At 42.1% G+C, this 24,656-nt stretch overlaps 1 protein-coding gene across 6 annotated transcripts in view; it reads left to right on the top strand.

Moving 5' to 3' along the window:
* LOC141050193 (extracellular calcium-sensing receptor-like) overlaps positions 1-20,998 on the top strand; it is a 49,927-nt gene extending 28,929 nt beyond the window's left edge. For 2 of the 6 annotated variants that reach the window (XM_073547027.1, XM_073547028.1), the window contains exons 3-8: positions 9,704-9,842; positions 16,454-16,745; positions 17,263-18,090; positions 19,030-19,257; positions 19,369-19,492; positions 19,740-20,998. In XM_073547027.1, coding sequence (XP_073403128.1) covers positions 9,704-9,842; positions 16,454-16,745; positions 17,263-18,090; positions 19,030-19,257; positions 19,369-19,492; positions 19,740-20,650 — 2,522 coding nt within the window. In that variant the 3' untranslated portion in view covers positions 20,651-20,998. Of the gene's footprint in view, positions 1-7,232; positions 9,580-9,635; positions 9,843-10,600; positions 10,802-16,453; positions 16,746-17,262; positions 18,091-19,029; positions 19,258-19,368; positions 19,493-19,739 lie in introns of those variants that run through there. The other 4 variants (XM_073547030.1, XM_073547032.1, XM_073547031.1 and 1 more) reach the window with 4 other exon arrangements.
* Positions 20,999-24,656: the final 3,658 nt, after the last annotated feature.

The following is a 24,656-nucleotide window of genomic DNA, read 5'->3' on the forward strand; positions in this document are numbered from 1 at the left end:
AGGAGTTAAATCCTCAGCTTGTAATTTTTTAGTCACGGTAAATAGGTGATTAAGCAATTCCTTCAATTTAGCCACCTGTGTCCATTGACCTTCATTTAGGGTTACCTGAGGGTTCGCCATATCTATAAGAAACGGTTTTAGGGTTTTAGCCAGGATCAAAACTAGGGGGGGGGGCAGAACCTCATACTGTTCCGCAGAATCTCATACTGCACACCTCAGCTGCTGCAGAACCTTATACTGCACACCCGTACACTTGAAAATAAAGCCTGCACCTTAAGATGTGGTGATGAATGCAGTCTATTTATTCCAACTATCAATTGATGTTGATGTGTTACTGAAGACGAGCAATGCCTGTCCTGGGCGTCCTTTTGGGCAGCTATGAGGTGTACCTGACTGGTGCTAAAAAAAAGGAGTGTTAGTCTCTGTGCTACCCGGCTTTCATTCTTTTTGGTACAGATAAGATATGGATAGACAGATATGGATAAATGGATAGAGCAGATTTCTAATCTGCTTTTGCTATTGAAAACATTATGAGCTCAAAAACCTTTCAGGTGATGCGGTTTTTAAAAAGCTGATCTGCTTTTGCAGCTGGCAAACGTATCCTCAAAAAACGCAGGAAAAACGCTGTGTGTGAATGTAGCCTTAGATCAGGAATAGAACAGCCATTTATAGGACATTTCATAACTTTACCAAATTCCTATGAAAAAATATTCAGCACATCCTGCATTGAACTACTGTACCCAATTTATTATATATTTTAGGAGTCGGAGTTGGACCATTTTATACCGACTCCGACTCCACCAAAATGAGCTCCGACTCCACAGCCCTGCTTTCCACCTTATGGATACAGACTGTTTCCAAAAGCTGATAGCCGTCCCAGTTTCCCCAGTACCAGTTGCCCAGCAGTCACCATTCTCTAAGAAAGATGTGGCTGCGCTACAGCAACAAGTCACAGACAACATCACCCGTTCCCTGCAAAATTCTGTCTGCCTGGGTGCATTTCAACAATGACATCTGGACAAGCAAGCATGGACAGGGGAGTTACATCTAGATGACTGGGCACTGGGTGACTCTGGTGGTTGTAGGGGCAGTTGGGGAAGGGTCTGCTCCACAAGTCTTGCAATCACCAAGGCTTGCAGGTCGCATGGGGATGGAGAAAAAAACCACTACACACCATAAGATGGATAATTAAACTACTAGACAACAGGGATTGGAGAACTAAATTATTAAACAGCTAGGGTTGTAGCACTAAACTACTACACATCATACGATGGATAACTAAACTGAAAGAAAACAGGCATTGGGAACTAAACTACGAACAGCTAGGGTTGTAGAACTAAACCATTACAAACCATACGATGGATAACTAAACTAGTGGACAACAGGGGTTGGAGAACTAAACTAATACACACCAGGGCATGGAGAACTAAAGCACTAGACACCAAGTCTTGGAATCCCCAGGGCTTGTGGAACAAACCTCTGTATGTAACAGTTCCTCCACTGCTTCTGCCTCCTCCACCTCCTTTATGGCCTCCACCTGCGCCCTCCACCTTAATTAAACACACGTTCCAACACTGCAGAGAGAATCCCTCCCCCACCTCCATTCTGTGCAGCCAGGGCTCACCGTAATCAGGCAGTGTTTACATTAATATGCCTTGGAGATCGCAGTCATACAGATCAAGAGTTGTGGACAGCTATCCATGCTGAGTTTGAGCAATGGCTGTCTACACTCAACCTGGAGCCAGGGAAGGCCGTGTGCGATAACAGTGCAAACCTGGTGGCGGACCTACGCCGGGCCAACCTTACACACTTGCCTTGCATGGCTCGCATCAGCAACCTGATAGTACAGCAATTCCTCCACCACTGTCCCAGCCTGGATGCACTGCTGCAGAAACCCCTGTTAGGCTGACTTCCACCATTCCACTTCAGTTGATATAGAGATCTTTCGGACTACTGGTTAACGGGTTGATAAGCGATGTGACCAGACTGTGGAATTAAACTATGCACATGCTAACAAATACTGGCCTAGCTAGTAACGGCAGTTCCAAATCTAAATTTATCCCTACAAACATAGCAAGCAAATTCCATATGTTTTAAAAGAATTAATACAAATCTTTAATAATAATATAATAATCTTTATATAGCGCTAACATATTCCGCAGCGCTTTACTGTTTGCACACATTATCATCACTGTCCCCGATGGGGCTCACAATCTAAATTCCCTATCAGTATGTCTTTGTAATGTCAGAGGAAACCGGAGTACCCGGAGGAAACCCACGCAAACACGGGGAGAACATACAAACTCCTTGCAGATGTTGTCCTTGGTGGGAATTGAACCCGGGACCCCGCAGTGCGTGCTGCCCATGAACTGACATCAGGCGATCACGCCTGCGTGTTGTGGAGGCCCCAGATCCTGCCCCGCAGTGTGTGTGTTATGATGTATTCACATTGCGGGGCAGGATCTGGGGCCTCCAGATGTAAGATATGTGCCCTGCTGGCTTTGTCTGTGGACCTCAATAATGCCCCCCCAAAAAAGAAGGTACATTTTACAGCCACACTGGACACTATCTAGCTACACTATCTGACTGATATACAACCGCCTAACTAACTAGCTGAAGTCTCGGCAGTGGCAAGAGCAGCTTCTCTCCGCTGTTACATTGTCAAAATGGCGCTAAAACAAGATGTCCGCCATTTATATGGAGAGGGACATGTGATTTCAGCAGCCAATGACACAAGCCATTGTGTTAGGACATTGTAGGTGTTTCCGGCGCCCTGATTGGCTAGCTGCAATGTGCTTACTAGAATACCTCCTCCCCTCATCATACACGTGCCAGACGCTCATGATACACCAGCATTATCGTTGCTAAAGTGGGGGAAATATTTTTGTGGCAACGTAAATATTTTCCCGCACTTCTACTGAATGTTACCGATTTTTTTACCGATTTTAGAAAATTTTGCTTGGGTTTCCGATCAAGGAACCGAATGTGCCATATTCGTGTCGCATTTATGTTTGGCGATGGTTTTCCGAACAAATACACTCATCACTAATTAAGTCAAGTTTTCTAAACAATTCTGAAACAATTTTTGAGGAGGATTTTGGAAAAGAACATTCCCGTAGGCTTGTATGACATTCGCTAGGGATGCTTCACCTCTCGAAGGTTCACCATGGGAACACTGATTGCTTCGTACAATTGCTCTCATTATGTTTTCTTAATTACTTGTCATTTCTATGTTAGTGGCCAGGGACAGAGGGAGTTGATAATAACCGCGGAGGATAATGTATGGGAAGGAGACCTTGGTGGTGGCATCTATGGCTCTCACTCTTATATATAGGCCATGTTCTCCATACTGGACATTTCTGAAGGACAGAATGAGGTAGGTGAGACGGTGACAGGAGATTAACGGAGACAACATTGATTATCTCATGATTTCTATGGCCTCATTCAGACATCAGTGATTTTTCTTGAACGCACGATTATCACCGGCGTTTTGGTTCACGTTTTTATCAGTGTTTCTCCAGTTTTTACCCTCAGAGTTTCATCGGTTTTTCTCCTACAGAAAAAAAACCCAAACTGATAGAGATTTATCAAGCTTCTCCTATCACACGGACAACCCAGAGATGACATCCGATTTGTTACATAGTCCCAATGACTTGCATTACCGAGTTTGATCCATGACGCGTCTCCATGTTTTGCTGCTGACTAGTGAGGAGCGATTAGGCGCTCTCCGAGCATGCTCGTGTCCTAATCGAGTATTGTCGACTTGCTTGAAAATAAAACGAGTCCCCGCGGCTGCATGTCTTGCTCCAATAACACCTTATCCGGGCACGCTCGCTCATCACTAGTGCTGACCACTCGGTCTGCAAAAATATATGGCCAAGTGAACGGCCCCATAGATTATAAAGATGTGTGCCCACGAGGAGTTTTTGGTGAGTTGCATAATTTCATCAAAAACTCTCCAAACCCTAAGGCTTCTTTCAGACATCCGTCTTTAGTGTTCCGGCGCCTTGCGGTGAAAAGCCGTACTGCCGGATGCGGCGTGGAGCGCAGACACCGGATGTATGTGTATGGCTGGATACGGTGTCGTGAACATTTAAAGGAGCCAGAGCGCAAAGAGGGCGAGCAGACAGGTATGATGATCAGGAGGACGAGAGAGAGACGAGAGAGAGAGAAGAGAGAGAGAGACGAGAGAGAGAGAGATTTTAGCTATAGATGGCAGTCACTTATGGGGTTAAAACACAAAGTGTCCGGGCATGCGCTGTTCTGAAAACCGTTCCGGCGCTGTCAAAAAACGTTACAGGGAACGTTTTTTGCAGACGCCGGACGGCGCATTTTTGCCGTCTCCGGCAGAAACCTGACATGCCGCATGCCCATCCGGCACGATGCGGCGATAATGACAGTCAATGAGGAAAAAACCGGATCCGGTGCCATCCGGTGCCGGATCAGGTTTTTTACATTTTCGCCGCATCGTGCCGGATTCCAGAAAACGGATGTGTGAAAGTAGCCTAATACGTAATAGTTTTCTGACGTCCGGATGAGCCCTCGTAGATTTATTTGGTGCTGTTGTAGATGTGCTAGTGTTAAACAAGAGTTGTACTGGGCTCTGTTCAGACATCCGTGTTTCATGTGTGTTCGTTACATGTTTAATGGTAGGAGAAGCTTGGAATTTTTTTTGTATGCGGGAGAATCAGATGCCAAACTAATGGTAAAAAAAGGACACATGACCTAAAATGGATTCACTACACTACTATGACATTACACTACACTAGCAGAACATTCTAGGGTCATAGCGGAGCTGTACTGTCACTTACTGCAATGGCAGTTACACTGGGCTCATCCTAAGTTTAATCTAGGCCTACATTAGGCTTGTGGTGACTTTTATGGTTGTAGTATAGCTAGAAATTAGCAAATCTTTAGAAATTCAAAATCAACAGATTCAATTAATTTACTCCGACCAATTGTTCTGAAAAACATATACAACACTATTCTCTTTTCCTCATACACTATTCTTTTTCAATATTTTGTATACTTTCTTCAGTTTTTAGGGCTTTCTTTCCCTGTCTCTATGGATTAAGCTGTGAACTGTAACATTATCTCAGTCATTATCCATATTTACCAAAAAATTGCTGCTGCTTTCCTTGCTTCTGCTTTTATACTGCCTATCATAGTCCCTCTTGGCCTGGCTGTGCTATGTTATGTGATGAGATAGTTTCATAATTTCACTTTTTAGGCCATGTTCACATGCTCAGTATTTGGTCAGTATTTTACATCAGTATTTGTAGCCAAAACCCAGGAGTAGAACAATCAGAGAAGAAGAATAATAGGAACACGCCACCACTTCTGAATTTTTCAACCACTCCTGGTTTGGACTTACAAGTACTGATGTAAAAGACTGAACAAATATTGGACGTGTGAACGTGGTCTAGTGGTTGAAAGTTGAAGTAAGTTCATTGAGTTCAAACTATACCCTAATTTGTTGATCCAGAAGAAGGCAAAAACTCCATGAGGCAAATGATCAATTCCCCATATTAGGGGAATAATTCCTTCCCGACTCCATAGTTACAAGGTATTAGGAAGAACCCTGCAGAAGGTCCTGTGTGGTCCTTATTTGGCTGGTGTGATCTTGTGCAGTGTATAAAGTTTTGGTGCTCATTTTAGGAGATTGGTGTAAAGCAAATTGTAAATTGTTCAAATTCCCTATGTTCAGCAAATTGCTAAAAATTCCATCAGAATTAGATTTGCTCATCTCTTACTAAAGCTATTGTATGGTTAGAGTAGGGTTGTGTTACCGACTTACTGTGCATTAATGCTTTCAGCAGAATTATCAACGTTTTTTGTCCTTGTGGTTGAATGGTTTACTTTGGACTTACAGCGACCATCATCTGTATCTGCAACCTGTGCTGTTTTTCTTCTTCTGGGACTTTATATTTGTCTCCTTAATAGCGATTCCATCTACTGTGAAGTCGTTGCAGCTTGTCCTTCCTTTTCTGGTTTTGACAGTGGAATTGCTCGGATACAAAGTCCTACAAGAAGGACACTAGAGCAAGATTCAGATACAGCTGGTGATTGCTGAATGTCCCAAATAAGCCAAATCATTCTCCCGTTATGTTTCAGATGATGATTCTGCTGAAAGCTAAAATTCCGCAACAAGTTTTAGGCAGGGCTAAAAGAATATCTTAATGAGTGGGGGAAATTTTGCACCAGAAACGCAAGTCAAAAACACAGCCAAAATGCAGCAAAAACACACATTTTTGATGCTGCTGTTCTTCCTGCCAAGATGCAGAAATGGTGCAGGAAATTCTTCATCAAATACTTAACGTGTGGACAGACCCCAATAGTGCAATTGTCCCTATACAATTCTACAGCTCTATGAGCGCAGTACTGTGCATAGTTTAAAGCAAGAAGTTTAAAGTAAAAAGCTTTCAAAACTAGAAGGGTTAACAGTTTATTTTTCCCAATTAACAAAATGCAAAGTGAATGAACAAAAGAGAAATATTAATATTTGATGTGATCAACCTTTGCCTTCATCAGTTTTTCTTGGCCACTTGCATAAAGTTTTTGAAAGATTTCAGCAGGAGGTTGTTCTAAACATCTCGAAGAACTGACCCCAGATCTTCTGTGTATGAGGCTTGTGCGCATCCTTCTGTCTCCTCACCTGACCCCAGACAGACTGGATGATGTGAGATCAGGGCCCTGTGGGGGGCGGATCATCAAGTCCAGGACTCATTATTCTTCTTTACACTGAAGATAGTCGTTAATGATATTGGCTGTTTGTTTTGGGTCGTTGGCCAGCTATAAAATAATTTTTGAGCCAATCAGATGGCTCCTTGATTGTTTTACATGATGGAGAAAATCTGGGGTCGGTTCTCCAAGATGTTTGGACCATCCTACTGCTGAGTTCCTTCTAATAATGTATGCAAGTACAAGTACCGAGAAGAAATGATGATGGCGACCGGTGGTCATGAGATACTGATGTGCTTTAGATTTCTATTATGTTCGTTTACTTTGCGTTTTGTCAGTTGATAAAAATAAAATATTAACATTTCTATTTTTAAAAGAATTCTTACATTACAAATTTTTTTCCACACCTGCCTAAAACCTTTACACAGGGCCAATAGACATTTTAGCAAATGATGCCATTAAGGAGGTCGTTAATGGTTGAGTGATGAAGGTTCGTCAACAAATCATATCAACGACCAATGATGTCTCTCATGTGTTTGATGGGAGACAAGTCTGTAGATGCTGCAGCCATGGCAGTACATTTAGGCCATGTAGACTGCTCACAGTAGCACCAGCAACATGCGGTCTGATGTGGTTGTATTGAAAAACAGCTTCTGGAACACGTTAAAAAAAAATCACAGTACCGCTGGTTGCACAATCAATGTAGCGCTGAGCTGTTAGTTTACCTAACCTAGCCTAGAGGGGTCCGGCTACCGTACATTGTGCTATCCCTCACCATAATCTCGGGAGTAGGACTGGTGGGAGATTTCCTACTGAAAGCCTCTTGATGGTGTTCCCCATGTGGTCTTGTCACATTCAAAGAATGGCGCATAGTGATCCGTTCTGTACTGCAATTGAAATTAGATGTCACATGCCAAGGCTAAATCGTGTCTACAAAAACCATCAGAAGGCATTTGCGCTACTGGCCAAACATCCAGGTACAGGGGTCTATTCGCCTCACGCCATCGTTCTCAAAGGCTATCACAGTGCAGAGCAAGATGGCAATGGAGGTTGTAATGGAGATGTACGTATCCTTCTTAGCAATAAGTGCCTCTTTTGTCTTGGATGCAAAGATAGCCAGAGATTGGTTTGCAGACCACCTTTGCAATGCCAAAACACCATGAAGAAGCCTTCACGAGAGAACCTGCAAGTGTCCACATAGATGTTTTTCAATATGACAAAGCCAGGCCACATCTTGCTTGTACACCTGTGAGAAGCCTGCATGGCCTAAATGTGCAAAGTCTCCAGACTTAATAATAATATAATAATAATAATCTTTATTTATATAGCGCCAACATATTCCGCAGCGCTTTACAGTTTAACAGTTTCAAAACACAAGTCATAAGTAACATCGTTAACAATACAATAATTAAAGCACAATAAGCCGCCCCTGCTCGTGAGAGCTTACACTCTACAATGAGGTGGGGGAGATACAGAGTACAGGTGTGTATTTACAATGGAAGTCCAGCCGTCTTGAGGGAGTGAGGGATGGATGGAGATAGTGAGTGGGCTACACACACACACTTACACATAGAATGACTTTGATTAGTGAACGTGATAGGCCACGCTGAACACATGCGTTTTGACGGAGCGCCTAAAACTATGCAAATTGTGGATAGTCCTAATTTCTTGGGGTAGAACATTCCAGAGGGTTGGTGCAGCGCGGGAGAAGTCTTGGAGTCGGGAGTGGGAGGTACGGATTAGTGCGAGGGTTAGTCGAAAGTCGTTTGCAAAGCGCAGCGGTCGGTTAGGCCGATAGACAGAAATGAGGGAGGAGATGTAGGGGGGTGCCGCACTGTGGAGAGTTTTGTGGGTGAGAACAAGTACTTTGAATTGGATCCTGTAATGAATGGGCAGCCAATGTAAGGACTGACGAAGAGCGGACATGTCTAAGTACCGATTAGCCAGATGGACGATCCTGGCCGCTGCATTAAGATTTGTCTTCCATCGAGCACCTCTGGGACATCATTGGTTGGTGATTACACAGGAGCTGCCAGCAGTGGATATTGATAATTTGTACATTCAGTGGCAGATCCTTCCTCAGACAACCTGGAAGTGCCGGGATTTCTGCACGTGGCTCATACTTAAAACTGAATAATACATGTTTTTGGTTTTTTTTTGTTTTTTCAGCATTTGCTTATCATTACCATGTCTATCTATCCTGTGATTTCCATAATTCCACGTCATTTCTTCTTTGACTTTACTGGTCCCATTTCCTGTTGCAGATTCCAGCTTTCAGTAGAATTGTCAGCATTAGAACATTGTGGGACAATTATCTGTTTTACTTGGGACATACATCAACCATTACCTTCATCTTCACAACATGGAGGATTGCAGATGAGAATCACACTAGAATTTGTGACAGTCTGTCCTTCCATCCTCCATGGTGTGATGATGTAGGAAATGATTCCTAGATTACAATGGTTATATTAGAGCCATACAATGGTTTTTCTAGGCTTACACTAGGGTTGTATTACGAATGTACCTGCGTCATACCGTGGTTATACTAGAGCTATATCATGGTTGTGCTTGTGTTAGGTTACCATTACAGTTCTTTATCGTTAAACGACTAGATACTTCTGTTCTAGGGTTAATGTATTCACATATTGTCAAAATGCTGAATTACTAACTGACCAAGCATATCTGATTTTGTGATGGACACCAAGATGATCTCTCACCAGCCGGAAAGCAGTCAGCAGTGATATATCATACATCTACACAGAGCCGAGTATATAACAATGGAGGAGATAACACAAGTCAGGGACATCTTTATTCCAGGGGTCTCCAACTTGTAGCTGTTGAGAAATCGCAACTCTCGTCATGCCAGGAGTTGCAGTTTTCAGACATTGAGGAATCCAGGTCAGTGCACTATACTGTTATAACTGAGGACTTATTCTCATTCTTCCTCTCTTTAGGTTGTTTTCACATCTATATAGAACATTATGGCACTTTCTTGTGATTTTCCCCATCTTATACTCTGAAGGTAATACAGCGTCCATGGACCTCAGTGGAATTTTAATAAATGGAGATGTCCTTATCGGAGCCGTAATACCCCTTCATATTGATAAACTGTACCCCACGGTGACCTTCCAGGAAAAGCCTCCAGCAGATATCTGCATAATGTAAGGTTAAGAGTAATAACATGTATCTACTTCATACTTACAGGCAAAAGAAAATCCAGTCATCAGGTCAAATATCAAAAATAAGATGAATTTTATTAATATATATTAAAAAATTGTACAGACAAACAAGCAAACAGTAGGGCTGGAAGATGAAATAGCTGTTGCAACCACATGTAGGAGGCCCAGGTTGGGTTTGTCAAAGGTAGGTATGCATAAAGATTATATTAATAACCTTTATAAAGGTACGCCGAAACGCGCGTCGAGGTGGGTGGCTTTGTCCGGCAAGGTTGCTTCACTCCCTATCAGGTACTTGTTTAAGTCTCATTATTACGGTGCGCTATTAGCGCTATGAGCCCATTATGTGATTATGGTTAGGTTCTTTTTTGGAATGTATACCTGTTCGGGTGTCCTGTAAATGTCTGCCATTGTGCATGCTTTGAGGAGTGATGTGTTATACTCTTATTAATATAATGTTTATGCATACCTACCTTTCACAAACCCACCCTGGGCCTCCTACATGTGGTTGCAACAGCTATTTCATCTTCCAGCCCTACTGTTTGCTTGTTTGTCTGTACAATTTTTTAATATATATTAATAAAATTCATCTTATTTTTGCTATTTGACCTGATGACTGGATTTTCTTTTGCCTGTGATTATAGTCTTACAGTAATACAGTTGGTCGTCTACTGTCCCTATTTATGGAGGTTGTGTGGGATTTTGTTTGTATTCTATACTAATCTGCATAATTTTCCCTCCAGCTATGTTCATCGGATCTATCTTCTACTTCATACTTGCAGACTCTCACAGAACATCAGGAAATTCAGAAAAATGTGGACCTCTTGGACTCCCGGAGGTGTTGTCAAATCTTACATTCTCCACCAAACTCCCCCTACCGCCAAAAACAAATGGAAAACAGCTTTTCTGTAATGCTTGGATCGCCCATCCTTGCATTGAGCTAGGTGCGTAGAATGCTCCTTGTAATTGACCTGGCGTCAAAAATGATGCAAGGCCACTAGTGAAAAATTTCCTTACTTGGAATTTCCCTGGACAGCCAACGCAAAAATTACTTTATGACATAACTTCATGTCTTGTGATAGTTAGTTTCTCTCCACTTAACATAGTAACATAGTAACATAGTTTTGAAGGCTGAAGGAAGACCTTATGTCCATCTAGTTCAGCCTATTTTTAGTGCAGCTGTTCTGCATGGTTGATCCTGGGGAAGGCAAAAAACCCACAGAGTAGAAGACAATTTTCTCCATAGGGAGAAAAAATTCCTTCCCCTAAGCTGGGTCAACCATCTACCTATAATATTCTGTTATTCGTAACCTTCTATACTGTTACTCACATGAAAAGCATCCATTCCTTTCTTAAATTCATTCAGTGAGTTGGCCATCACCATTTCCTCAGGAAGAGAATTCCAGAGCCTCACTGCTCTTACCGTGAAGAACCCTCTTCTATGCTGGTGCAGAAATTGTCTTTCCTCCAAACGAAGAGAATGCCCCCTTGTTCTTGTCACAGTCCTTGGTACAAACAGTTCATTGGAGAGATCTCTGTATTGCCCTCTGATATACTTGTACATATATATTAAGTCTCCCCTAAGTCTTCTCTTTTCTAGAGTAAATAGACCTAATTTTGATAACCTTTCTGGGTATTGTAGTGAACCAACTCCATTTATCATTTTAGTAGCCCGCCTTTGAACCCTTTCAAGTTCAGTAATGTCTTTCTTGAGCACCGGCGTCTAAAATTGCACACAATACTCCAAGTGTGGTCTGACGATTGATTTGTACAGAGGGAGAATTATGTTTCCATCTCGTGTCCCCAGACCTCTTCTAATGCATCCCATGACCCTATTTGCTTTGGTGGCAGCTGCCTGACACTGGGCACTCCAATTTAGCTTCTTATTGACTAAGATGCCTAAGTCTTTTTCCATGTCTGATTTCCTCAGCAGTTTCCCATTTAGTAAGTAATTGTAGCATCTGTTTCTCCTTCCCATGTGCATAACCTTACACTTATCTGTGTTAAACCTCATTTGCCATTTTTCAGCCCAATTCTCCAATTTACTCAAATCTGTCTGTAGTTGCAAACTGTCCTCCTTTGTGTTAACTACCTTACATAGTTTTGTATCATCTGCAAATACTGATATTTTACTGTGTAAGCCATCCACTAGATCATTAATAAATATATTAAATACTAGGGGGCCCAATACAGACCCCTGTGGTCCCCCACTAGTAACCCTGGCCCAATCTGAGGATGCCCCATTAATAACCACTCTTTGTTTTCTATCACTAAGCCAGCTACCTACCCATCTACACACATTTTCCCCTAGCCCAAGCTTTCTCATCTTACCAATCTGTTATGTGGGACAGTGTCAAATGTTCACTTAGTAACACTATGGCACTGTGGCTTTACACAGCCTCTTACTGCACTCTTCGGGCCATTTAGTACTTCAGATTTGTCAATTGTCTATTTTCTCCTTTTGACTTTGCTCATTGAACGCTGCTCCCAGACTACTCTCCAGCAGCTGTCAGACTGCTCTCATGGGCATGGAGAGCAGTAAATATTCATTTTGTTTAATAGCCGGCACGCGATCGCACAGTCACTTTAGGAAGCTGGCGGCTGTGGCTAACAGTGTGCCTGCTGTTAAACAAAATTAATATTCACTGCTCCCCACGCCCATCCACCTCTCAGAGCCGGCCTTAGTTCATAGAGGTGAGAGGAACTATGGGCGTGGGGAGCAGTGAATATTCATTTCTCTGTAACAGTGGGCACAGTGGTAGCTGAAGCAGCTCCTTCTGCTTCCTGTGACCCGCTCCTCCACCGCTACTGCTCCTCTCCCATCAACAGCCACATGGGAGATATAAATATACAGTAGGTACATCTGGACAGTAAGACTCATGGGGTACTTGCTTTTATATATGGATTATATGGATAAATGGTAAAGCTGATAATAGTTTTCCACGCAGGGAAGCTGGACACTAATACACAAATAACACGATATAAGACTACCCGGCAAGTGCCGGCAACTGTATGGCCACGATATGGCCGACTACGAGTCCTCAAACTATAATTATCAATCAATGGCATGTCACTTATCCTTCTCTGACGTCCTGCAGAGTTGTTGTCCGGGAGGTGTCTCAGCCGCTGGGCCCAGCCGACGAGGAGTTGTCGTAGGCTTCGGGCGTTCCTACGCCCAGGTGCAGAAGGGGCACAACAGGCCCCGGGAGAGTTCCTCAGCGTCGGGGCCCCTCTCGGAGGTGAGGTGGTGGCAGCCGCGGGCCTTGATGTATAGGCCGCAGCCACGGTCTGGAGTGAGGTAGTGGCGGCCGCAGGTGGCAGCGTACAGGCCGCAGCCGTGGGATGGAGCGGGGCAGTGGCAGCCATAGGTGGCAGCGTACATGCTGCAGCCGCGGGATTGAGTAGGGTAGTGGCGGCCGTGGGTGGCAGCGTACAGACCGCAGCTGCGGGATGGAGCAGGACAGCGGCGGCCGCGGGTCTCAGAGTCTGGGCTGCAGCCACGGTCTGGAGCAGGGCAGAGGCAGCCACGGATGTCAGCTCTGTCTCTTCCTCGTGTCGCTCGGTGCCGTCCTGTCCCTGGCTTAGGTGAACCCCCGTTCTGTCTCTCTGGAAGATGCTGACTCACTCCTGCTCTCCAGCGCCACCTAGACTCCTCCTTCCTGCTCCTTGTCTCTCCGTCGAGTGCCCCCTGCTGGTCTCCTGTGCTCCTTTTATAATTGCTCCACCCCCACACCTTCTAGAAGAGTCTCTGTTCAGTCCTGTAACTACCTCCCACAGAAGCAGACCCCCTAGGAACCTAGGTGAAAGCCCCCTTAGTTCCAGCCCGATTATACAGCGGGCCCTTATCCCGGAGCTCTCCCTCCTACACACACCCCACTTTCCTCCAAAATTTTTGAGGAAAAAACTGCATCTTATAGTCTAAAAAATACGATATGGCCTTCTCGAGTGATTACACTCTTCGTATGATGTGTTACAAGTAGGCAAGTTGTAACTTGATGATCCTTGCTTGAAGTTACATGTCTGGCTTCATTTGTTCCAAAACTGATTTGTTTGTTCTTCTTGTCACCCATAGTATTGATAACATCCCTTTCCAGCACTATATTTCAAAGGTGTCAATTCTTCTCCTGTCATAGAATCATAGAATCGTAGAGTTGGAAGGGACCTCCTGGGCCATCTGGTCCAACCCCCTGCTCAAAGCAGGATTCGCTAAATCATCCCAGTCAGATGTCTGTCCAGCCTCTGTTTGAAGACTTCCATTGAAGGAGAACTCACCACTTCTCGTGGCAGCCTGTTCCACTCATTGATCACTCTAACTGTCAAAAAGTTTTTTCTAATATCTAATCTGTGTCTCCTCCCATTCAGTTTCATCCCATTGCTTCTAGTCTTTCCTTGTGCAAATGAGAATAAAGTTGAGCCTTCTACAATGTGACAGCCCTTTAGATATTTGTAGACAGCAATTAAGTCTCCTCTCAGTCTTCTCTTTTGCAAACTAAACATTCCCTAATCCTGCAACCTTTCCTCATAAGACAGGGTTTGCAGACCGGTCACCATTCTGGTCGCTCTTTTCTGAACTTGCTCCAGTTTGTTGATGTCTTTTTTAAAATGTGGTGCCCAAAACTGGACACAATATTCCAGATGAGGTCTGACCAAAGAGGAGTAGAGGGAAATAATGACTTCACGTGATCTAGACTGTATGCTTCTGTTAATACATCCTAGAACTGCATTTGCCTTTTTTGCTGCTGCATCACACTGTTGACTCATATTCAGTCTGTGATCTATTAGTATACCCAAGTCTTTTTCACATGTGCTGTCACTTAGCCCTATTCCTCCCATTCTATATATGCTTTTTTCATTTTTATTGCCCAGATGTAGTACTTTGCATTTCTCCCTGTTAAAAACCATTCTGTTAGTTACTGCCCACTTCTCCAGTTTATTTAAATCTTTTTGAATCCTCTCTCTCTCTTCTCTAGTATTAGCTATCCCTCCTAGCTTTGTGTCATCAGCAAATTTAATCAGTTTACCCTCAATTCCTTCATCTAAATCGTTGATAAAGATGTTGAACAATACAGGGCCCAGGACAGAGCCCTGTGGTACCCCACTTGAGACATTCTTCCAACTGGATGTGCAGCCATTTACGACCACTCTTTGGGTCCGATCACTAAGCCAGCTATGAATCCACCTAACAGTTGCCTTGTCCATTCCATACTTAGTCATTTTTTCAATAAGGATTGTATGAGAGACTGTCAAATGCTTTGCTGAAGTCAAGATATACTATATCTACAGCATTTCCTTGATCCACCCAACCAGTGATACCGTCATAGAAGGAAATTAAGTTAGTCTGACATGACTTATTAGTTACAAACCCATGCTGACTCTGTTTGATCACTTCATTCTTATCCAGGTATTGACTTACATGTTGTTTAATAATTTGTTCAAAGATCTTTCCTGGTATAGAAGTCAGACTCACCGGCCTATAGTTGCCTGGGTCCACCTTCTTCCCCTTTTTGAAGATAGGAACAACATTTGCTCTTCTCCAGTCTTCTGGCACTTCTCCTGTTCTCCAAGAATTTTCAAAGATTATGGAGAGTGGTTCAGAAATTTCTTCTGCTATCTCCTTCAGTACTCTGGGGTGTAATTCATCTGGACCTGGAGACTTGAATTCATTTAGGTTAGCTAAGTGTTTCCTCACTATCTTTCTGTTTATAGATATCCTGGATTCTTCTATTCCCTTAATAGGACAGTGAATAACAGTTGGTGTTACATTTCCTTTCTGAGAGAAAACAGATACAAAATAGGAATTTAAAAGTTCAGCCTTCTCGACATCCTGTCTTACCATTTCATCATTTTCATCCTGTAAAAATCCTATAGCATCTTTGACTTTTCTTTTACTTTTGACATATCCCCAAAATCCTTTCATGATTCTTTGTTATCCAGATTTCGCATCTGTATGTTACTACAAAAAAGACCGTACTATGTAAAAGCCGTGTATTTGTCATCAGCGAAATGTTCTTCGATTTGAAGACCTTGTCCGGTGACTTCATGGTTGATTATTTGCCCATAGCTATTCTCCTCTTGACTTCATTGCACCAAATTGCAATAAGATGATGTTCAAATACAAAATGTGCTAACATGAATTATTAGAAAGTGACATAAACTGGTGACTTGCGCTGGTATCAAGCATACTTGGGAAGATATCAGGGCCCAATGGTCCTTTAGCATCTCAGACCAAGATTAAAGAAGACACAGGATCCAACTGGCCTTTGGACTCCAATTCCCTTTGCTGGAGACAAGCTTTCATGTTTTCCAGGCATTAACCCAACACTGCTATATAGGAAACACCTATATTCTGACACAAAAAAATATGTGTTAAAGTCCATCCATGACCACACATGGTCTAGTTCCTTTTCATATGACCATCTAGGCTTTTGAGTGCCAATCTACATTCATTTCTCCACCAAGTGCTCTTGCAAAGGTCTCACTGTCAAGTGAATCATAACCAGAGTCTGCTTACTAAAGTTCTCAATGTACTTATGTGAGATAAATTATTCACAGTTTTAATCTCATCGAGTCCTTTATCCATTATTTACTTGTTTCAGGTTCCGATTTGAACACTACCAGCAGTTCCAGGCCATGAGGTTTGCCGTTGATGAAATTAATAGAAGCCCTGAACTTCTCCCCAATGTCACTCTGGGCTTCTATGCATATGACTCCTGTGCTGTATTGCAAAGGGAATTAGAAGGTACCTTATGGATGCTGTCTGGAACTGGTCAGGCCATACCCAATTACTGCTGTCGTGAAAGCCCACCTCTGGCTGCCATCATTGGACATTCATCATCCACCTATTCCATTTTAATGGCTCATATTTTGGGATTGTACAGATACCCACAGGTGAAGTAACAAGATACTCATTGATTGTAATGCACTATAGGATCTGGCACATGTGTTCATGTAATAATGAGTAAAGTTAGATGCCCTCTTTTTTGTTTTCATAGTATTTTTTATAGATACAATGTTTTATAGATCACACTTTACGTCTAGTCGTTTGTTTTTTATAGACATCGATTGTTGGCCCCAGGACTTGGGTTCAAGTTGGTTTTACTCCATTAAAAAATGTTGAAGGAAGGGACTAAACAGGAATCAGTGGTTGCCCATGTAGATCCAACCAAACATTATGCAATTATGCAAACATTATGCTGCATATAATTAGTACCTCATTTGAGTCATTCAGTTTGGGCCATATTGCAGATCAACAGGATTTCACATTCAGGCCTCATCTGCCATAGCCACGATGAAACCTTTGTATTTAAGAAAGTGATGACCAACCTTATAACAATACGTAAGTTCTAAATATCACATTATATATATATATATACATTAATACGTACTATTACTTTCTACCTCTTAGGTCAGCTATTTCTCAACAAGTCCTCTATTGAGTGACAGAACACAGTTTCCATCCTTCTTTAGGACTGTCCCGAGTGATGCTTTCCAGTCTTTGGGGCTTTCTCAAATGGTCAAACATTTTGGATGGACTTGGGTTGGACTCATTGCACCCGATAATGATTATGGCCAGGAGGGTATCAAGGTCATGAAACAGGAAATTACAAGGTCTGGAGCCTGCTTGGCCTTCACACAATACATCAATAGTATTGTGTCCTACAAGAACGTTCAAGACATTGTCAAAGTAGTCAAGACATCAACAGCTAAAGTGGTGGTGGTTTTCTCTACGGATATCTATCTGATGTTTTTGGTGGAAGAGATGTTGGTACAAAATGTATCAGGGAAGATTTTTGTTGCAAGTGAAGCTTGGTCCATATCAAATCTACTCTCAGTAGATAAATATTCTTCTATACTTTTGGGTACCATTGGATTCGCTTTCCACAGTTCTACCATAAAAGGTTTTCAAGAATATCTCAACAATATAAACCCAAACAACATTCCAGGGGTTCAATGGGCCAAAATATTCTGGGAAGAAGCATTTGGATGTTCTTTTGCCATCAAAGATAACTCCAGTGTTTATAATAATGAAACAAAGTTATGTACGGGGTATGAGGACCTATCAGATATCCACAATCTCTATAATGATGTTTTGAATCTCAGAACTTCCTACAATGTCTATTCTGCAGTACATGTGATAGCAAAAGCTCTTGATGACCTAATGCTCTGCAATGAATGGGATGGACCATTTTCAGGAAGGAAATGCACTGATATGAAGATGTTTAAACCATGGCAGGTAAAAATGTAAAGATTTACAATAAAATTATTGATAAAAAAAACAACTTATATCGCACAAAAACCATATTTCATTTTTTTTTTCACTTTTATAACTTGTCATCCATAGCCATTTGTCCATATTCTCAGTTGGAGAGTCAGACAAGCATGAGCAGTTCCTCTCCATAAACTTGAATGTGTCTTTTAAAAATAACCAAAATTAGCGCCCCTGAACTGGAACCCTTGTTCTTAACAATAGTTAGGGTCACATAAGTTCCGCCCTACACTGCTTGACAGGTAATACTTTTTTAAAATGGATTGGCAGGGTTAAATCCCTTTTCGTTCATCACATAACACATAATACAGGTTTTGGATGATTCCATTATAATCATGCATGTTCAGCTTGGCACACCATGCATGTTCATTTCAGTTGGAAGAGGAAAATTTAACTCACCTTCCATCCCCTGACATAAGCCATTGGGAGGTCACCACACATCATGGATCGATTACAGAATAAGTCACTTCTATCTCCACAGATTTGGATTCTTTGTATGGCATATATTGTTGGACATTTAAGTTGACCCCATATGATTTAGGTTGATGGTTAGCCCCAGAACATACAGTTAATATGTGAACCAAAGTATTGAGCTCCTACAAGGCTTGAGCATGTTGATTCCTTTGGGTCAAGAGCATAATTTATTGACGTTGACCCATAGACTGTAGTCATGTGCCGATGAGTCAATAAATCACAGGAAGCAACTAACCTGCAATGGTGTGTGCATAGTTGGCAGGCATCTGATATAAACTAGGGGCAATATGCTCAAAATTATGGTAATGCTCTGTCCCAGATGTGATCTCATGTAGAATAAAATTAAGTAGTACACCTTCTGAGAGATGCTCTTATTCATTTCCCAGGCATACATCAAGATTGCCAATTTTCTTTGTTTTTTTTTTGTCTTAGCTATTATATTATTTTAAGAAGGTGCGAGTGTCTTTCAGTAACATGAAAGAACTGTTCTTTAATGAAAATGGGGATCCACCAGCAATGTACGACATTGTCAACTGGCAGAGACAACCTGATGGTTCACTGCGTCAAGTAAAAATTGGAAGTTATGACACTGTGGTTGCATCTAATGATAGTTTTACCATCAACGCAAGTTTAGTCTGGTGGCCGCACGGAAGTCATGAGGTAAGTTCATGTTCTATAGTTCATGTTTTGAGGGTCACCTATCTCAGTGTTAATCATGGCATGGAAAGAAAGCTTAAAACTTCACAGTGATATATTTTGGATGCCATTTAGGTTCCTGTTTCCATCTGTAGTGAAAGCTGTCCTACTGGATTCAGGAAAGCTCCTCGTAGGGGTGAACCTATGTGTTGCTTTGAGTGTGTCCTTTGCCCTCAAGGGGAGATCTCCAACCAAACAGGTGAGAAAATTAATTTATAATTATAGTTTGTGTCTCGAAGACAATCCCTTTCCATGTGCCCGATCAGGTCATGTAGACGTGATCGAAGACAAAATATCTGGCTTTACCCAGCAAAAATTGTCTGACAAGGGTATTGGGAGTCCAATCCAAAGCAATTAGTTGATCACTCTGCTGTCTTCAACATGACGAAAGTTGACTGTAATAACATGTCTGTTCACTACTTATAACTTATCTATATTTTTTTTAGACTCCATAGATTGCTCAAAGTGTCCATGGGATATGTGGCCAAACAACCAAAAGGACAGATGTCTTTTGAAACCCATTGAGTATCTTTCATATGATGAGCCACTAGGGTTCACTTTAGCTTCAACCAGTGTTTCTTCTTCTATGGTTCCAATTTCTATCTTCAGACTGTTCCTGCATTACAAGAATACTCCAATTGTCCGAGCGAATAACTACTCCCTCAGTTGTATGTTGTTGGTTTCATTGACATTTTGCTTCTTGAGCTCATTGGCCTTCATTGGTTACCCAGAAACAAAGAAGTGTCTTTTACGTCAGGTCGCATTTGGGATGGTGTTTACCTTTTGTGTCTCCTGTATATTAGCTAAAACCATCATGGTAGTATTTGCATTTATGGCCACCAAACCTGGAAGTAGTCTTAAAAGATGGACGAGTCCTCAAGTGTCTTACATGATCATAGTCTGCTGTTCACTCCTTCAATTAGCCCTGTGCATTGGTTGGGTTTCGGCTTCTCCTCCGTTTCCTGAAATGAACATTGACACCGAACCTGGAATTATTGTTATCGAATGTAATGAGAACTCACCCACCGCCTTCTGGAGTATGTTGGGGTATCTTGGTCTCTTGGCGTCCATCAGTTTTATTGTTGCCTTCTTGGCCAGGAGGCTTCCAGACAGTTTTAATGAGGCTAAGTTTATTACATTTAGTATGCTGGCTTTCCTCAGTGTTTGGGTGTCTTATATCCCGGCATCACTCAGTTCACAGGGAAAGTATACAGTAGCCATGGAAATCTTTGCTATCCAGTCATCAAGTTGGGCTCTTGTGATGTGCATGTTCCTGCCAAAATGTTTTATCATTGTGTTCCGACCGCATATGAACACAAAAGAACAACTCTTAGGTAAAGACAGAGGTCAAAAATAAGGTAAAGCACAGGACTACGTGGTGAGGAGGTTCTTCTATCACCTTCATCTAGTTTGTGCCTGGATGCTACCCCAATCTAGATAAGAATGAACAATGCCCCCAATATGGTTCTCAGTTCTTGTCGAAGATGAATGTGGCTTGTTCTCTTTCTTTTCAGTTCCTAACATTTGAATGCATGGAGGATGGAGAGTCTTGACAAGAATCATGCCATCTTACTTATTAGGGAAGGGAACTGGTGCAAGGAGGACTTATCTATATTGACTTTATAACGTTGAATGCCCCGGTGTTGTCCAAGATTAGAAAAACATGGCTGCTTTCTCCAATAAACAGGAACCTACCTGCCCGCAAGATGTGTGTGTTTTTGTAACTCAGCCCGTTCACTTGAACAAGGACAATTTTTCTTTCTTTATCTTTTGAGGGGTTTTTTCTCCTCATCTTCTTTGAAGCTTTACCTTTTTAATTTTTCCATCAACATAATCTTATGCAGGCAATTTCCTATATATTGTGCTGAAAAATAGAAAAAAAATTGTGGGCAAAATGGTGAAAAAAGCGCAGCTCCTCCACCGGGCCAGTTTTAGACAAAGTGGGGCCCTAGGCAAAAGTTTAAATTGGGACCCTAAATGCTCTTACGTTCCTCTATCACATGCAAACATTTAGGTTGCATTTACATGGGCTGAGTTCAGGCTGTTTACTTAGCGCGATTGACAATATTCAAGTCGTTCAGTGCTTGCTAACCTCTTGTAGGTTTTGTATGCTTTATGGCCAATGTGAACATGCGTTTATGTGCTGCATGTATACCAACTTAAATCAAGCTCAATTTTTGTGTTGCAGAGCACATATATATGTGTATATACACTGGTCAAAAAAATAAAGGGAACACTTAAACAACAGAATATAACTCCAAGTAAATCAAACTTCTGTGAAATCAACTGTCCTCTTAGGAAGCAACACTGATTGACAATCAATTTCACATACTGTTGTGCAAATGGAATAGACAACAGATGGAAATTATTGGCAATTATCAAGACACCCTCAATAAAGGAGTGGTTCTGCCGGTGGGGACCACAGACCACATCTCAGTGCCAATGCTTTCTGGCCGATGTTTTGGTCACTTTTGAATATTGGTTGTGCTTTCACGCTCGTGGTAGCATGAGACGGACTCTACTACCCATACAAGTGGCTCAGGTAGTGCAGCTCATCCAGGATGGCACATCAATGCGAGCTGTGGCAAGAAGGTTTGCTGTGTCTGTCAGCGTAGTGTCCAGAGGCTGGAGGCGCTACCAGGAGAGAGGCCAGTACACCAGGAGATGTGGAGGGGGCTGTAGGAGGGTAACAACCCAGCAGCAGGACCGCTACCTCAGCCTTTGCGCAAGGAGGAACAGGAGAAGCACTGCCAGAGCCCTGCAAAATGAAATAGAGTGAGACAGATATATGGAGCGCCAAGCTGACAGGTCTCAGGGCACTGGTAAATGTAATCCGATGCTGCTCCTGTCGGGTGCCTCTAGAGAGGATAAAAACATGGGAAGCAGGGTAACCCGATTGCAGGGAAGCGCAAAAGAAAGGGAGAAGCTTGAAAGGTTTTCTTCTTTATTAAGTTCCACTATGCGTTTCGAAGGATAACATCCGTCTTCATCAAGCTTCTCCCTTTCCTTTGCACTCCCCTGTGATCTGGTTACCCTGCTTCCCAGAGCCCTGCAAAATGACCTCCAGCAGGCCACAAATGTGCTCGTGTCTGCACAAACGGTTAGAAACCGACTGCATGAGGATGGTCTGAGTGCCGGACATCCACAGATGGGGGTTGTGCTCACAGCCCAACACTGTGCAGGACGCTTGGCATTTGCCACAAAACAACAGGATTTTCAAATTCGCCTCTAGCGCCCTGTGCTCTTCACAGATGGAAGCAGGTTCACACTGAGCAGATGTGACAGAGTCTGGAGACTCCATGGAAAGCGATCTGCTGCGTACAACATCCTTCAGCATGACCGGTTTGGCAGTGGGTCAGTACTGGTGTGGGGTGGCATTTCTTTGGAGGGCCACATGGTGTTGGGTAAGACAATCACTGGTGTTTTCTAAAAAAAGACAGGAGTGAGATCAGGAGAGGAGGTGTCATCAGCATATAGATGGTACTGGAAACCAAATCTGCTCATTGTTTGTCCAATAGGGGCAGTATACAAAGAGAAGATGAGGGGGCCTAGTACCGATCCTTGAGGAACCCCGACAGTAAGGGGAAGATGAGAGGACAGTTTCTACACCATGGGGATGCTGTTTTATCTCTATGCTGTAGAAGCGATGAGCCTGCAAAAAATGATAGTCCCACATTGGGACCAAGTAAAAAAGTTAGAAAAAAGTAAAAAAAAATTAAAACAATTGTAAAAATATTTTAAGAAATAAATAAATAAAAAATAATAATGAAAAAATCAAAAGTTATTGTATCTCTAAATAAATATTTGAATGAGAAAAACACAAAAAACAATAAAAGTACACATATTTGGTATTACTGTGTCCACAACAACCTGACCTATAAAACTGTCCCACTAGTTAGCCCCTTTAGTGAACACCATAAAAAATAAATAAAAAACAATGCATTATCATCACACCGCCGAATAAAAAGTGGAATAAAACATGATAAAAAAGACGGATATAAATAAATATGGTACCTCTGAAAACATCATCTTGTCTCGCAAAAAACGAGCTTCCATACAGCGTCATCAGTGAAAAAATAAAAAAGTTATAGCTCTCAGAATAAAGTGATGCAAAAATAATTATTTCTATAAAATAGTTTTTATTGTATAAAAGCACCAAAACATAAAAAAAATATAAAAGAGGCATTGCTGTAATCATACTGACCCGAAGAATAAAACTGCCTTACCAATTTAACCACACACAGAACAGCATAAACCCAACTAAAAAATGAAATTCATGAATTGCTGGTTTTTGTTTGTTCTACCTCACAAAAATCGTAATAGAAAGCGACCAAAAAATATCATGTGCTCAAAAATGGTACCAATAAAAACGTCAAAATGTCCCGCAAAAGCAAGACCTCTGTGGGCCAAAATATGGAAAAATTATAGCTGTCAAAATATGGTGATGCAAAAACTATTTTTTTCCATTAAAAAGCATCTTTTATTGTGTAACAGCAGCCAAACATAAAAACGCGATATAAATCTGGTATCACTGTAATAGCACCAACCCAAAGAATAAAGTCGCCTAATCACTTATACTGCACGAGGAACAGTGCAATAAATGAATAAAACCAATTGTTCACATGCTGTTGATTTGTTCATTCTGCCTCTCAAAGATCGCAGTAAGGCTTGGTGCACATTTATCCTGCGCTCTGCATTGAGCTCTTACACCGCGGTTTCCATGTAAATCTCTGAAATACGTAATTCAGACGGATCCTCTGGCGGAAGATTCCATATTATGAGGCAGATGGAGGCACTGTGGACGCCATAGCTCCTGTGATCCGGGAGTGTCCATCATTTTAGGATTGCATAAAAGTGCCGTAAGCCACATTTTTGTGCACTTCTGAAACAAAGGACACCCCTGGACAGAGGCCAGAGTAACTCTGTTGCCTCATTATTGTGAATGACTCCCTCAAAGGTTTCATCTGAATCACGTTACTCTTCTGAGCTTTAAATGGAAATCCCAAAGTAAGTGCTCAGTGTAGAGTGCCGGATAAATGTGATCCCAAACGATATGTATAATGTTCCCAATAAAAGCTTCAACTCAATCTACAAAAAAAGGAAGCCCCCACTCAGATCTGCCATCTGTTAATGGAAATATAGGGGGCTTCCACGTTATTGGTAGTACAAAGGCTCTGGAAAAGTGAAATGGCTCCTCACCCTCCAAAAGAAATTAAGCAAATTTTACGCTCCCAAATCCAAATGCCCCCCTCCTTTCTGAGCCCCAGTGTACCTAAACCACATACAGTATTACATCCATGTTTGGTATTTCTGAATCAATGAGAACCTGACTAGCTTACGGGTGCATGCCTCCAGAAGCGTAG

Source organism: Dendrobates tinctorius, unplaced genomic scaffold (assembly GCF_039654945.1).
Source record: "Dendrobates tinctorius isolate UK_male_01 unplaced genomic scaffold, ASM3965494v1 ptg000151l, whole genome shotgun sequence".
In the NCBI taxonomy this organism is placed as follows: domain Eukaryota; kingdom Metazoa; phylum Chordata; class Amphibia; order Anura; family Dendrobatidae; genus Dendrobates; species Dendrobates tinctorius.